This window comes from Triticum urartu, chromosome 3A (assembly GCF_056163025.1).
Source record: "Triticum urartu cultivar PI428250 chromosome 3A, HENAU_Tu73, whole genome shotgun sequence".
Taxonomy (NCBI): domain Eukaryota; kingdom Viridiplantae; phylum Streptophyta; class Magnoliopsida; order Poales; family Poaceae; genus Triticum; species Triticum urartu.
Window position 1 is genome coordinate 322,994,562 of NC_141875.1, and position 12,975 is coordinate 323,007,536.

The following is a 12,975-nucleotide window of genomic DNA, read 5'->3' on the forward strand; positions in this document are numbered from 1 at the left end:
AACTGCATAAAGGAGATTTTCGATGTCGGCGAACTCAGGTATTCCAGAACTGCAACGATAAAATTGTGATGACAACACCTTAGAGCTCAACTCCCCGAGACACTGCCACAACCCCTAAATGTCAGGAGGCACCAAGAACAATGTTCTCGTCACAAAACCATCGAAACGATTCCAAGATACCCGCGTGATCCTAAAAAAATTGTGAAATTTGAGAAGAGAAGAGTCAAAACTCTACGTCAGGAAGCCTCACCAGAGCGACGAAGGGACTGAGGAGTAAAAAGAATCCTACTCTTCGATATATATATATATATATATATATATAATCCTCTAATACTCAAAACATTTTTCTAGACTCAACAATGCCAGCGATTCGATCAAGCAGGGGGCTCCTAAGTCGGGGAAGGCTCTAATTACCAACTTGTTACACCCACGATGCGGCTATATCTCCCACGTGTCGGAGCATGACTTAGAGGCATAACCGCATAGTAGGCATGTCGCAAGAGGGGTAATATTTACACATCCCATGTACTGAATATGAAAGGGATAAAGAGTTGGCTTACAATCGCCACTTCACACAATACATGAATATAGCATTACATCATCCAGAATACAAATCAAGGTCTGACTACGGAACCAAAATAAAGACAACCCCTAATGCATAGATCCCCGATCGCCCCGACTGGGCTCCACTACTGATCAACCGGAAACGAAAACTACACAAGGAACACGATCTTCGTCGAGCTCCCACTTGATCTGGGTTGCGTCACCTTCACTGGTAGCATCGGCACCTGCAACTGTTTGGAAGTACCTGTGAGTCACGAGGACTCAGCAATCTCGCACCCATGAGATCAAGACTATTTAAGCTTATGGGTAGGAAAGGGAGTGAGGTGGAGCTACAGCAAGCACTAGCATATATGGTGGTTAACTTACGCAAATGAGAGCGAGAAGAGAAGCAAAGCACGGTCGTGAACTACAAGTGATCAAGAAGTGATCCTGAAACTACTTACGTTCAAGCATAACACAAGAACCGTGTTCACTTCCTAGACTCCACCGAAAAGAAACCATCACGGCTACACACGCGGTTGATTCATTTTAATTAAGTTAAGTGTCAAGTTTTCTACAACCAGATATTAACAAATTCCCATCTACCCATAACCGCGGGCACGACTTTCGAAAGTTCAAAACCCTGCAGGGGTGTCCCAACTTAGCCCATCACAAGCTCTCACGGTCAACGAAGGGTATACCTTCTCCCAGGAAGACCCGATCAGACTCGGAATCCCGGTTACAAGACATTTCGACGATGGTAAAACAAGACCAGCAAAGCCGCGTGAATGTGCCGACAGATCCCGATAGGAGCTGCACATATCTCGTTCTCAGGGCACACCGGATGAGAAAGACGTCGGGTTGGGATAGACCCTGGTTGCCCAGGGGGCGCGGGGCATCGCTCAGGTTGGACCAACACTTGGAGAAGCACTGCCCAGGGGGGTTAAAATAAACATGACCCTCGGGCTCCGGAAACCCAAGGGAAAAAGGCTAGGTGAGGCAAATGTAAAACCAAGGTTGGGCCTTGCTGGAGGAGTTTTATTCAAAGTGAACTGTCAAGGGGTCCCCATAACACCCAACCGTGTAAGGAACGCAAAATCAAGGAACATAACACCGGTATGACGGAAACTAGGGCGGCAAGAGTGGAACAAAACACCAGGCATAAGGCCGAGCCTTCCACCCTTTACCAAGTATATAGGTGCATTAAAGTAAATAAGATATAATAATGATATCCCAACAAATCCATGGTCCAAACATGGAACAAACTTCAACTTCACCTGCAACTAGCAACGCTATAAGAGGGGCTGAGCAAAGCGGTAACATAGCCAAACAACGGTTTGCTAGGTAAGGTGGGTTAGAGGCTTGTCATGGCAATAAGGGAGGCATGATATAGCAAGTGGTAGGTATCGCGGCATAGCAATAGAGCGAGCAACTAGCAAGCAAAGATAGAAGTGATTTTGAGGGTATGGTCATCTTGCCTGAGATCCCGCAAGGAAGAAGAACGAGTCCATGAGGAAGACAAACGGACGCAGTCGAACGAATCCTCACAACTCCGGAACAAAACCGAAGCTAACGCGAGAAGCAACCCGGAAAGAAGCAAACAACATGGTAAACAACCATCACATAATCATGGCATGATGCACAACCAAGTATGATGCATGTCCGGTTTAAGGCGGCATGGCATGGCAAAGTGCACAAACAATCCTACAAATTAAGTGGAGCTCAATACGCAACGAGTTGCATATTGAAGAAAACACCACATCCATTATTTAGTTCTTTCTCGTTTATGTACTCAACAATATTAAATGTTGTTTATCATGGCAAGAGGTGAAGCATATGAGAACTACCTATCTAGGGAAGTTTAAATGAGGCCGGAACAACAAAACAACAAATCCGGAAACTCGTCATGTGCATATTTTAGGTTTGTCACTTATCTGCCCTAAACACAATTTTAGAGTTGTTAAAGATGCAAAGCAAGTACACCATGTTAAATAGGCAATTTTCTACCCCATTTACATATAAAATTTATTAAATTCGGAGCTACGGTTAATTAGTTATGAACTAACTCATTTTAGCATGGCATAAAGGCAAAATATATGCAAACATCATTTTAAACATTTTAAACATAGATGAAAGTTGCAAATTATTAATATATACAAAATTTTACGCAAGTTTCATATATGATTTGTTTTAATATGATGCACCATTTGTGAGTAATTATATGCATGAAGCTTTGGGGGGTTTTCTGCAAAACAGGTAAAGCACTAGAATATTGCTAAAATCGCAGACAAGGGAAAAACACACTGGGCCGAATCTGGTTGTCCCGGTAGTCTACAGGAGAGGGAGTGGAGAGGGGCTGCTCACTTTGGGCCTTAAGGAGAAGATGGGCCGGTCGGTTTGGTGGAGAGGGAGACTAGAAGGGGCGCTGGGCCTAGGCGCTTGCCCACACTGGCGCTGGAACGGGTCAACGCAGGGGGCTGTAGCGGTTTTGTCTCTCCTCGAATGGAATAGAGGAGTGGCGCGGCGAGGGAATCCGGGAAGAGGTGGTGGCTTGCGAGGCCAGGGAATCCGGGAAGAGGTGGTGTCTTGCGAGGCGGAGAAGGCGAGGGGGAGACCGGATCTGGTGGGTCGGCGCTGGGACCGGCGGTCTTGAAGGAGAACGAGGCACGGGAGGCAGCTCGCAGTAGAGGGATGCGGCTCCAGGCGCGGGACGGCAGAGGGACTTGGCGGGACGCACGCCGGCGACCTTGAGGACGAGCGGGCGCCGCGGCTCCAGGAGCATGGCGGGGCGATGTAGAGGAGCAACAAAGAAGAAGGTCTGACAGGGCCGAGAGTCTCTAGGGCAATGGATCCGGCCGGAATCAAGGAGCTTCGGGCGGCGCAGAAACTTGAAGTGGAAGCCATGGCGCTCCCTGTCCATTGAGAAAATAGACACAGAAAAACGGGGTAAGGTTGGGAGAAGGAAGGAGGAGGAGTAGGGAAGGAGCGGCGACGGGGTCGGCCTGCAGGTGGCGGCGCGCTCGAGTCCAAGGCGACGAGGAGCTTCTCTCCTGCTCAGGGGCCCGAACAGCTTAACGACCCATTTGGGATCGAGGGGAGAAGAGGCCGCGTGATTGGTCGGGCACATAAACGGAGGCGATGGTGGTTGGCTACGGTGGGAATTGGGTAGGAGAGGAAAACGAGGAGGGAGGTGGATCTGGGAGGATCCCAATGGGGATTTGGTAGATGAGTGCAGGGGCGGTGGCAGCGGCAAGTCCCTAGCTTTTAGGGTTTGTCCAAAATAGGTTAGTGGTTGATCTATATATAGCAAAATGGCTAAGTTTAGGGGCATTTGGTCCCTCCGATCTTAATCGGATGGACCCGGATAAATAGGCTTGGGAGATAAAATAATTGAACGGAGATGTTTTATAGATGTTTGGGGATGTTTCGGACTCATCGGTCACAACTGCTCGGGTCGGGTCCGGGACAACTTTCGGACGCGCGGGCAAGGAGGTCCGCGGGCTGACGAGAGAGCTTAGGTTGGGCCTGGTGGTAGGTAGTGAAATGTGTAGAGGGGCTTGGGCTGTGAGGAGAGGAAAGAAGGCAGCCCGGCAACCATTTCCGAAGACCGAAAACGTCCGATGTTTGACCGACTATAATGTCGCTATAGTTATCCGTTGGGGCATCAGACGATCTCCGAATGCGATGAAATTTGGAAAGCGTCCAATCTACACTATAACCACACCGCATGCCAACTTTCAACCAATTCCTAGAACATTTTCCGGCCACTTATAAAATAATATGTCGGACATGCCGCGGGTGCGTGCAAGTGTGGTTGAGCTCAGAATGGACAACGGAGAGAACGAGGAGATCTGGACGGATGCAAGTTTTGAAAACATGATGAGGCAATGCATATGATGACATGTCAAGATGAAACACGCAAGCGAATGACAAGGAAACAACATCGAACAACTGGGGAACACTTGGCGCAACGGTCTAGGGCATCACACACCCCCAAGTGGCGCCCCAGGCCGAAGCCCCTTGCCGAATCGTGAGTATGAGAAGATGCCGCACATATGTCCATTTTTGATGATTATGGTATTGACGTTTTGAATGGCACAGGCCGGCCCACGATCTTCCCCAACAATCATCGGAGGGGAACTCCTTGGATCCAAGGATGATGGAGAGCGAGTCACTTTCGCGAGCCTCCCCGCCTCTCTCCAAGGATGACACCGAGGTGTTGTCCCGAAGGGCCTCTCCGGGGCACGAGGCGGTACGGGAAGCCAGCAAAACGACGCCAGAAAGTTACACTACAGTCGCCGAAAACATGGGGGTAACAATCCCCTTGAGGGTTGATGGCGGGGGTCTAGGCCAGTCCAATCATCAGCCGGATATTACGCCGGAAACCCAAATGGCTCCGCAGCTGAATAAGCAACCCTCCTTGGGGGATGAAGGAGTGCCAACTCCTGTGGTGACGTTTGCTAGTCCGGAGGCGTCGAATACACTGATGGAGGCACTACAACGAGCTTCCATTGTGGAGGAGCACCGCACCCTGATGGTTGCGGTGGTTGAAAAGGTTCAGTCTGCCAAGAACGGACTGAACGTGGCCTTTGCTAGCCTGCTAACAGGCTTCGAGGTATGGAATGTAATATTTGTGACCGCTTTTCCTATGAAAAGATGCCTGTGTATAGATAGTATCCCCTGAGACTCTGATCGTCCCTTTTGTTAATCAAAAGGAGGCGGACAGAGGATCAATAACTTTTGCTGGAGCTAATGTACTTTCATATGTTGAAATGTAGGCTTCACTGCTCGCTGCGACCGCCCAGGCCGCTGAGGTATCCGAACCCCAAGCGTTAGCTGGGACTAGCTGATGAGGATCTCATCCACATCAATAAGGGTGTTGAAGAGGTGCGACGTATGTTATTAAAATGTTTCGTTCAGGCCCGTACCTTTGGAGTTAAAGCTCATGCGCTGCTATGTGCGTGATTGCAGGTAGCATAGCTACAGTTGAGGCCCTGAGGGGTTAACTTACCCAGGCCCAGGGGCAGGCAAGGGTGAACAGGGCGGCCGCTGATAAAGCGGCCGAGGACTTGAAGTTCGAACAAGCTGTCCGCTCCCAGTACGAGGAGCAGGTGGCTGAAGTAGAGAAAGCACTCAAAGACGCCACCAACAAGTACAAGTCCCTGGAGGAAAGAGTAAAGCCCAAGAGACCAATCTTGCCGAGGCCCTTAAAGACACTACAAAAAAATACACTTCCCTGATGATACGTGTTTGTCACAGTAGGTCGCGTTTTTTGTCATGCATGTACATCCATCACGCTTTTATGACAGAATCAAGATAGTCATACCTGTGCTATCGTAGAAGTGTTCCATGACATTACCAAAATTATCATCATGGAACTGTCCACTTCCATGATGATAAATCGCGCGTCACAGAAGTTCTTTCATCAAGCGTGACCGGCACGTGGCATCCAACGGAACGCCGTTAAGCTATCGGGTCGGATTTTGGATCCGATAACACGTTAACAGCCCTGACCAATGGGAAATTTCCACGTGGAAAATTCTGATTGGCCGAAGGGAACACCTGTTAGCTCGTCAGTGGGCCAGTTGTCGCCCGTCCATTGGAGGATACATGCCTATGATACGTCGACACGTGGCTGGGCCCAACAGAGGCCCATATAGGTTAAAAAGGCCGGCCCAGTCAAAGGCCCGTAGAACTTAATCAGGTACTAGTGGGCCAGCCCAATAATGACCTGCTTAATAAATGCCCATTTATGGCCCGAAGCCAGATCTGGCCCGTTAATTGTTCGCCCAATATTTGGGCCCATTTACGGCCCGAAGCCAGATCTGGCCCGTTAATTGTTCGCCCAATATTTGGGCCCATTTGCGGCCTGAAGCCAGATCTGGCCCGTTAATTGTTCGCTGAATATTTGGGCCCAACTACAGCCCAATGACTTTCGGCCTGTTAGAGGCCTGATGTAGACATGGGCCCATTTCAGCCTGGTGTGACTTTCGGCCTACGAATGGCCCGTGCTGCCCATGGGCCATATATGGTCCGACGGGACATCGGGCCCACTAACGGCCCGTGCTAAAGGTGGCATCAGTTAAGCCCAACATGACTTTGGGCCTGTTAAAGGCCTGTCGCGTAATTCGGCATGTTGATGCATGTGCTAAGCTTTCGGCCTCTTAAAGGCCCATGATATCAGTGGGCCAACTAAGGCCCGAGATATGTTTCGGCCTGGTAACAGCCCGTGAGCTAACTGGGCCCAAAACGGCCCGGTCTACATTTCGGCCTGCTGAAGGCCCGTTGACGACTAGTGAAAATTGAGGCCCAACATGCATTTTGTCCTACTAAAGGCCCGTGGTTTCATCTCGGCCGTAACAGGCCAGTACAATATTCAGCCTGTTAATGGCCCAACGCTACCTGGGCCAAACTAAGCGTTGGGTCGACAAAAGGCCCAACTAAAATATAGGCCGGTGTAAGTTTGGGCCTGGCGCAATGTGTGAAGGCCCCAATCATTCGGGCCCAAGAAAGACGCAGGCCGGCCCAATTGTGGCCCGCTAAAAACCTGGCCCGTTAGAGTCGAATGTTTCGGTCCGGTCGACTACATCTGATTTTTTTCAGATAGCGAATGATGGCAGTAACTAGTAGGAATTAAGAACAAACCTACTCCATACAATAAAGAAATTACGGCATAGTAACTAAGAATAAACCTACACTATACAATAAAGGATTTAAGGTATATTACATCCACTGGGCATCGAAGTTCACCACCAGTGATCATAAAGCGCAACGAAGAAGCAGATTACAAAAACCGGGCACCATTGCAGCGTAACAAAATAATACTGAACCGAGACCACTTCCAAGACAGTTGAAGAAAGGTTAGCCTTGCGGGGGAACTGCTGCGCAAGCTGTTGAGCAAGGCTGTGAGACCGGCCTAGCATGTCGGTCATAGCTTCCAGGTGTAGCTGTTTAGCGATGAGGTTCTCATTGGTGTTCTCTGCAATCTTTCTTAGAGATAGGACTTCAAGTCGAAGTTGAGTTGCAGAATGCCTTTCTGCTAGAACTTGGGACTGAAGAAGTCGAACTGATTCAGACAACGAATTCTGTGAGCTTGTCTGACTGTTAGTCTCAAGTAACTTGAACACTGCATCAAGACAAGACTTTGGGGTTGCCTCGCTATCTTCAAGATGTTTTGCCTTCTTTGCTGCAATATATGTTGGGTTTGTCTTACAGCCTTCAGCAGACTTGTGCATGCCATCAGGCATATCACCCTGAAACAAAGCAGAGAGATGACAGGTTTTACACGTGTATAAACAAAGATGATAACTATTCTGTCAATTCTATCCAATTTCAAATTAGAAAATAAAGAGTAAGTTCAAAATATAAATAGCATAATTTGGCATTGTTCATAATACGGGGAGCTTCACCACACTACTGGATTACCATGTCAACATAACAAGCATAGATGAAGGGCAAAGAAAATCATTGTATCTATTTTGGATAATGTGCATGGCATGTTGTTCATATCATCAGCCACATCAGTAAGATAAAACAGGAGACGACAAGGTGCAAACGTGGGCTGCTTCACCACACACTCGATTATAGATCCACAAAAACAAGCATACATATAGGGAGTATTAAGTAATGTGCATGGTATGAGTAAGGAATTTGGTTTTACAAGTAAAACTTAGAACTTACGGTTCTTACGAAGATGCATTTTGGTAGAATCAGCAAACTAAACAGTAGTAAACGATAGGGAGTATGAGCAAATTAAACAGCAGTTGAGGATAAACGCTTTAGAAGGACTGACTTACATTAATAGTTAACACCGGCTTTATAATGCCCTTCTCCATGTCAAGGGAAGGATAACTCAAGAATTTCAGCATAGAATCTTCTTCATAAGCATTGCGTGTACTCTACATTTTGTGAGAGTAATTATAGATATGATAATACTGGAAGGGATAGAGGATAATGAAGATAAGATGCAGATTGATGCTACATAATCAACTACCAATCCCTGGAAGTACAAGCGTTATAGGACAAAATGTACTCACAAGAGCAATGGGCTACACTTTTGCACTGGCATTGTCTGTGTATTCTACTTGTTGATAAGATTAAAATATAGATCTGATCTTTTTTAGTAAATGGTGGGCGTGGGAGATACGATGTAGAATGCTACAAAATGAACCAATCCCTCTTCCCATATTACAAGAGTGTTTTGAACACTGGTGTACTGTACAAAACGTTCTTATATTATGGGACAGAGGGAGTAGTTGTTAATGTAAGTATAGTGATAGACCACGTTTGGTCCTTACAAGAGGACTGCAGAGCTAAACCTCTTCAAAAGCATTGGGTTGATTCTAAATTTATGTAAGAGTCCATACGGATCTTATGGCAAAGTGCACAAACAATCCTACAAATTAAGTGGAGCTCATTATGCCACGGAGTTGCATATTGAAGAAAACACCACATGACTTATTTAGTTCTCTCTCGTTTAGGTACTCAACAATATTAAATGTTGGTTAGCATGGCAAGGGGTGAAGCAAAAAGAAAACTACCTATCTAGGCAAGTTTAAATGAGGCCGGAACAACAAACAAGAAGTCCAGAAAAATCCCCATGTGCAATTTAAGGATTTGGTACTGATCTGCCCTAAACACAATTTTAGAGTTGTTAAACATGCAAAGTGATGCCACCATGATAAACTAGGCAAAATTCTACCCCATTTACATATAAAGATTATTTAATTCGGAGTTACGGTTAAATAGTTATGAATTAAAGCATTTTAACATGACATAGGAGCAAATTTAAGCAAACAGCATTTTAAATATTTTTAACATGGATGAAAGTTGCAAATTATTAAACTAGACAAAATTCTAAGCAACTTTCATATATAACTTGTTTTAAACCGATGCACCATTTGTGAGTTATTAAATGAATGAAGTGCAAGGGTTTTTATGTAAATTGGCGTTCACAGGGAAAATAGGAAAAACGTTCAGGAAAAAAAACATGCGTTGGGCCGAAATCTTGCTGGCCCAACAGGAACACGCGCTGGGGCTGCTCACTTTGGGCTGAGGGGAGGATGGGCCGACTGGGCTGGCGGATCTGGGCCTCTCGCTGGAGCGAGGCCTTGGATCGGGGTCAACGCGACCGAAGCACGGGAAGCAGGGCGTGCGGCTTGAGTCGCTCGAAGCAGAGGAAACCAGCAGGTGCTGGCAGCAGGTCGACGCCGCGGGGCGAGGCGGCTGCAGCAGGACTTGGCGCGGGGCGATGGCTTCTTGCCGACAACGTGCGCGGGTCTGGGCGGCGCGGGGCGGCAGAGTTCCTTCGGTGAGGACTCGACGACGACGGGACAACGCGAGGCGGCGGTGCTCGCTCGAGGAGCAGAGGAGAATAGGCAACGGCGGCGACGCGATGCAGCAGGAGCTCCGGCGAGCTGAGGAGGTTGGCGGCGCCGGTCGACGGGGTCAGCAAGGAAACGGCACGGCGGCTCGAAGATGGACTTGTCGCGAGCGAGCAGGACAGCCGTAGTACTCGCCGTGAATGAAGAAGACGGGCGGCGGCGCTGCACGATCAGGCGGGAATGGGCGCGAGGAGGCAACCTCCGGCAGGATCTGAATGGTGGCACGGTGAAGCAGCGAGTTTGAGGGCCGGCGGAGCCATGGGCATCATTCGGAGGCGTTGGTGTTCCTGCAAGAGAGATCGGGGAATGAGAGAGGCGCACGAGGCGGAAGGAAAAGGAAGAAGGCGGGGCAAAGCGCTCATCTGCTGGTTCGGCCAGCCAGCGGCGGGGCTCCTATAGTTGTTTGGGTGGCCGGCGACGACGAGCTTCAATAAGAGCCGGACGCGAGGGGAGGCGCTGGTCGGGAGAGAGGTCGAGATCGAGCTCCTCTCGATCTGGAGTGGGGTGGTGGCGTGGGGGATTGGGTTGATGGGGATAACGAGGAGATCAGGGGAGGCGCTGCGGGATCCAAGGAGGATGGCAGTGCATGATGGGATGGATGGGACATGAGGCCTAAAATTTAGGGTTAGGGGGCTATATATAGAATGTAGGTAATAGAAGGGGGATTTTTGATCATCGGATTGGGATCAGACGGTCGAGAATAAATAGTTAGGGAGTCCAAAAAGGAAAAATGAGATGTTTTGTAGATGTTTGGGGATGATCCGGACACAACGGTGACGACTGCCCGGGTCGGGTCCGAGACAATTTCGGACGCGCACGTGAGGGGTCGGTTGGAACTCGTGGGCTATGCAGAAGGGCTCGAGCTGAGAGAAAAGAAGAGAGAGAGGCCCGACGACTGTTTTTGGAGACCGAAAACGTCCGACGTTAGACCGGCTACATTGCCGCTATAGTTAACGGTTGGGCTATCAAATGGACACCGAACGCGATGAAATTTGATAGGCGGTCTATCTACACTATAATAAGACCACACGTCAACTCTCATCCCATTCCGAGAACATTTTCCGGCCACTTATAAAATAATATTTCGGACATGCCGCGGGCGCGTGCAGGTGTGTCTGGGCTCAGAACGGACAACAGACGGAACGAGGAGACCGGGACGGATGCAAGTTTTGAAAACATGATGATGCAATGCACATGATGACAAGATATGCAATGCATGACACGCAAGCAAAGACAACACCACAATAGCGAATAACTGAAAGACACCCGGCACATCGGTTTCGGGGCGTTACATCGGGCGGCTGGGGCGGCTCGGGGCTAGGGTTCCCCCGGGGCTGGGCCGACTTATAAATCCACCTCGGGCCGGAGTCCTGGCCGGACACGGCCCGTTGGTCGGTTCGTTTTAAAAAATATATATTAACACGCAGAAGAAAAATAAAAAGAAATACTAAACAGACTCCAAAAATTCCGAAATAAATTTTCACGGACTTCTAAAATCAAGCCGCACAAGGTGAACATTTATTTGGGACATAAATGCAATTTTGAAAAACACACATTTCCTAAATTCAAATAAAACACCGAAAAACTCCGAAATAAAATCTTATTTGATTTTATTATTAAATCCTCAATATTTCTTTATTTTGGAAAGTCATTTTATTCCCTCTCTCGTATTTTTGTAATAGAAATAATTGATGATAAAATAAATAAAATCAAATGATCCTATTCTCAAAATTTAAGAAAAACTCAAATATGAAAATAACGAAATCCCCAACTCTCTCCGTGGGTCATTGAGTTGCGTAGAATTTCTAGGAGCAACCAAAATGCAAAATAAAATATGGTATGCAATGATGATCTAATGTATAACATTCCAAATTGAAAATTTGGGATGTTACATATGTTCATACCTGGCCTCAGAACCTTGATATTGTGATGTTGAGTGGTTATGCCACCATTTTGCAAGATGTCTCAAATCTTTTTGAGCATTTACAGCCATTATGCTATCTGAGTCATCCCAGGTTTCTAAACAATCTGATGCACTTGCAAATCTTTCCTCTGTGTTCCCGATGTCCTTTTGGGCCAGATTAAGCATACTAATCGGTGTGTTGAGGTACTCCATTGCCTCGACGTATATGTTGAAGCTTATCATGACCCTAGGTGTCTTAGAGAACAACCCAGTAATCTAGCCATGCTTTGTATCCCCAATGTGATGATTTTGGCCACCATTCTCGAAAGCATCTTGTGATGCCATTTAGTAGTAGGTATTCTACTCCTGGGTTCTTGACCCAAGATTCACTCTACTTACATCGTGTTGATAGTATTGCTCGTACCTTTAGGATATTAGTAACCTTTGTGATAGCCTTCGAGGTCCGTGGTATCTCATTCTTCCAATACCATGAACTATCATGGCAGAAGTTCCTTTGAACCAAAAGATTACAACCAGGGTGCTCTTGAGGAGTACCCCATTCATATTGTGACTCTGCCAATCCTAGCCTTCCGCATGGGTTACCCGGAAGAAATGTTGAGCTTCGCTCGACATACTAATCTATGCGTCCACAACTCAGAAAAACATATGTTCCTTTGAGTTGTCTCTCTTTGGTTATATTCCGACCTTCATCTTTCAATTGATAGTCAAGAGTATTGGAGCATTCGTTCATCGGTGCCTATCGTTCTTGTGGTCCGACAAGCCATTCTAGTTCAGAATGACTAGGAGAAACAAACTGCAGTACCTCATCCATTTCTAGGATTGGGTCAAAGTAGTGGTATTTCGCAAATCAAATGCAATCAAGCTATTGGTCTGTTCTACCGTGAAGTATTATCCACTTTATGTCAGGAATGTCATGAGAATTGCACCTTCCCTTATGAATTCTTGATGTAGTGATACTTCTCACCATGATTATTCATTCCTCGGTGTCGTGTTGTCACAATCGGAATACCGACAAGTGAATTGTGATGTGTGAAATCAATACTCCTAGCAACTATGTTGCTTGGTAGTTAATGGGCAATAACCTCATACTTAGCGTGTTGGTTATGGAATCATGATTCTAAGATA

At 47.2% G+C, this 12,975-nt stretch overlaps 1 protein-coding gene across 1 annotated transcript; it reads right to left on the reverse strand.

Annotated features, from left to right (window-relative positions):
* Nucleotides 1-7,139: 7,139 nt before the first annotated feature.
* On the reverse strand, nt 7,140-9,984 carry LOC147979584 (uncharacterized). Its single transcript, XM_087516764.1, has 3 exons — nt 9,589-9,984; nt 8,340-8,441; nt 7,140-7,796 (listed from the first exon to the last, which is right to left on the reverse strand). The coding sequence occupies exons 2-3, from the start codon at nt 8,409-8,411 to the stop codon at nt 7,290-7,292; spliced, it is 579 nt and encodes a 192-aa protein (XP_087372890.1). The 5' UTR covers nt 8,412-8,441; nt 9,589-9,984; the 3' UTR covers nt 7,140-7,289.
* Nucleotides 9,985-12,975: the final 2,991 nt, after the last annotated feature.

Excerpts from the sequence above, each read along its gene's own strand:
- LOC147979584 (XM_087516764.1), bottom strand. The coding sequence starts at position 8,411 with ATGCTGAAATTCTTGAGTTATCCTTCCCTTGACATGGAGAAGGGCATT. Across the intron at positions 7,797-8,339 it reads AGCCGGTGTTAACTATTAAT|GGTGATATGCCTGATGGCAT; the intron begins GTAAGTCAGTCC and ends GCTTTGTTTCAG.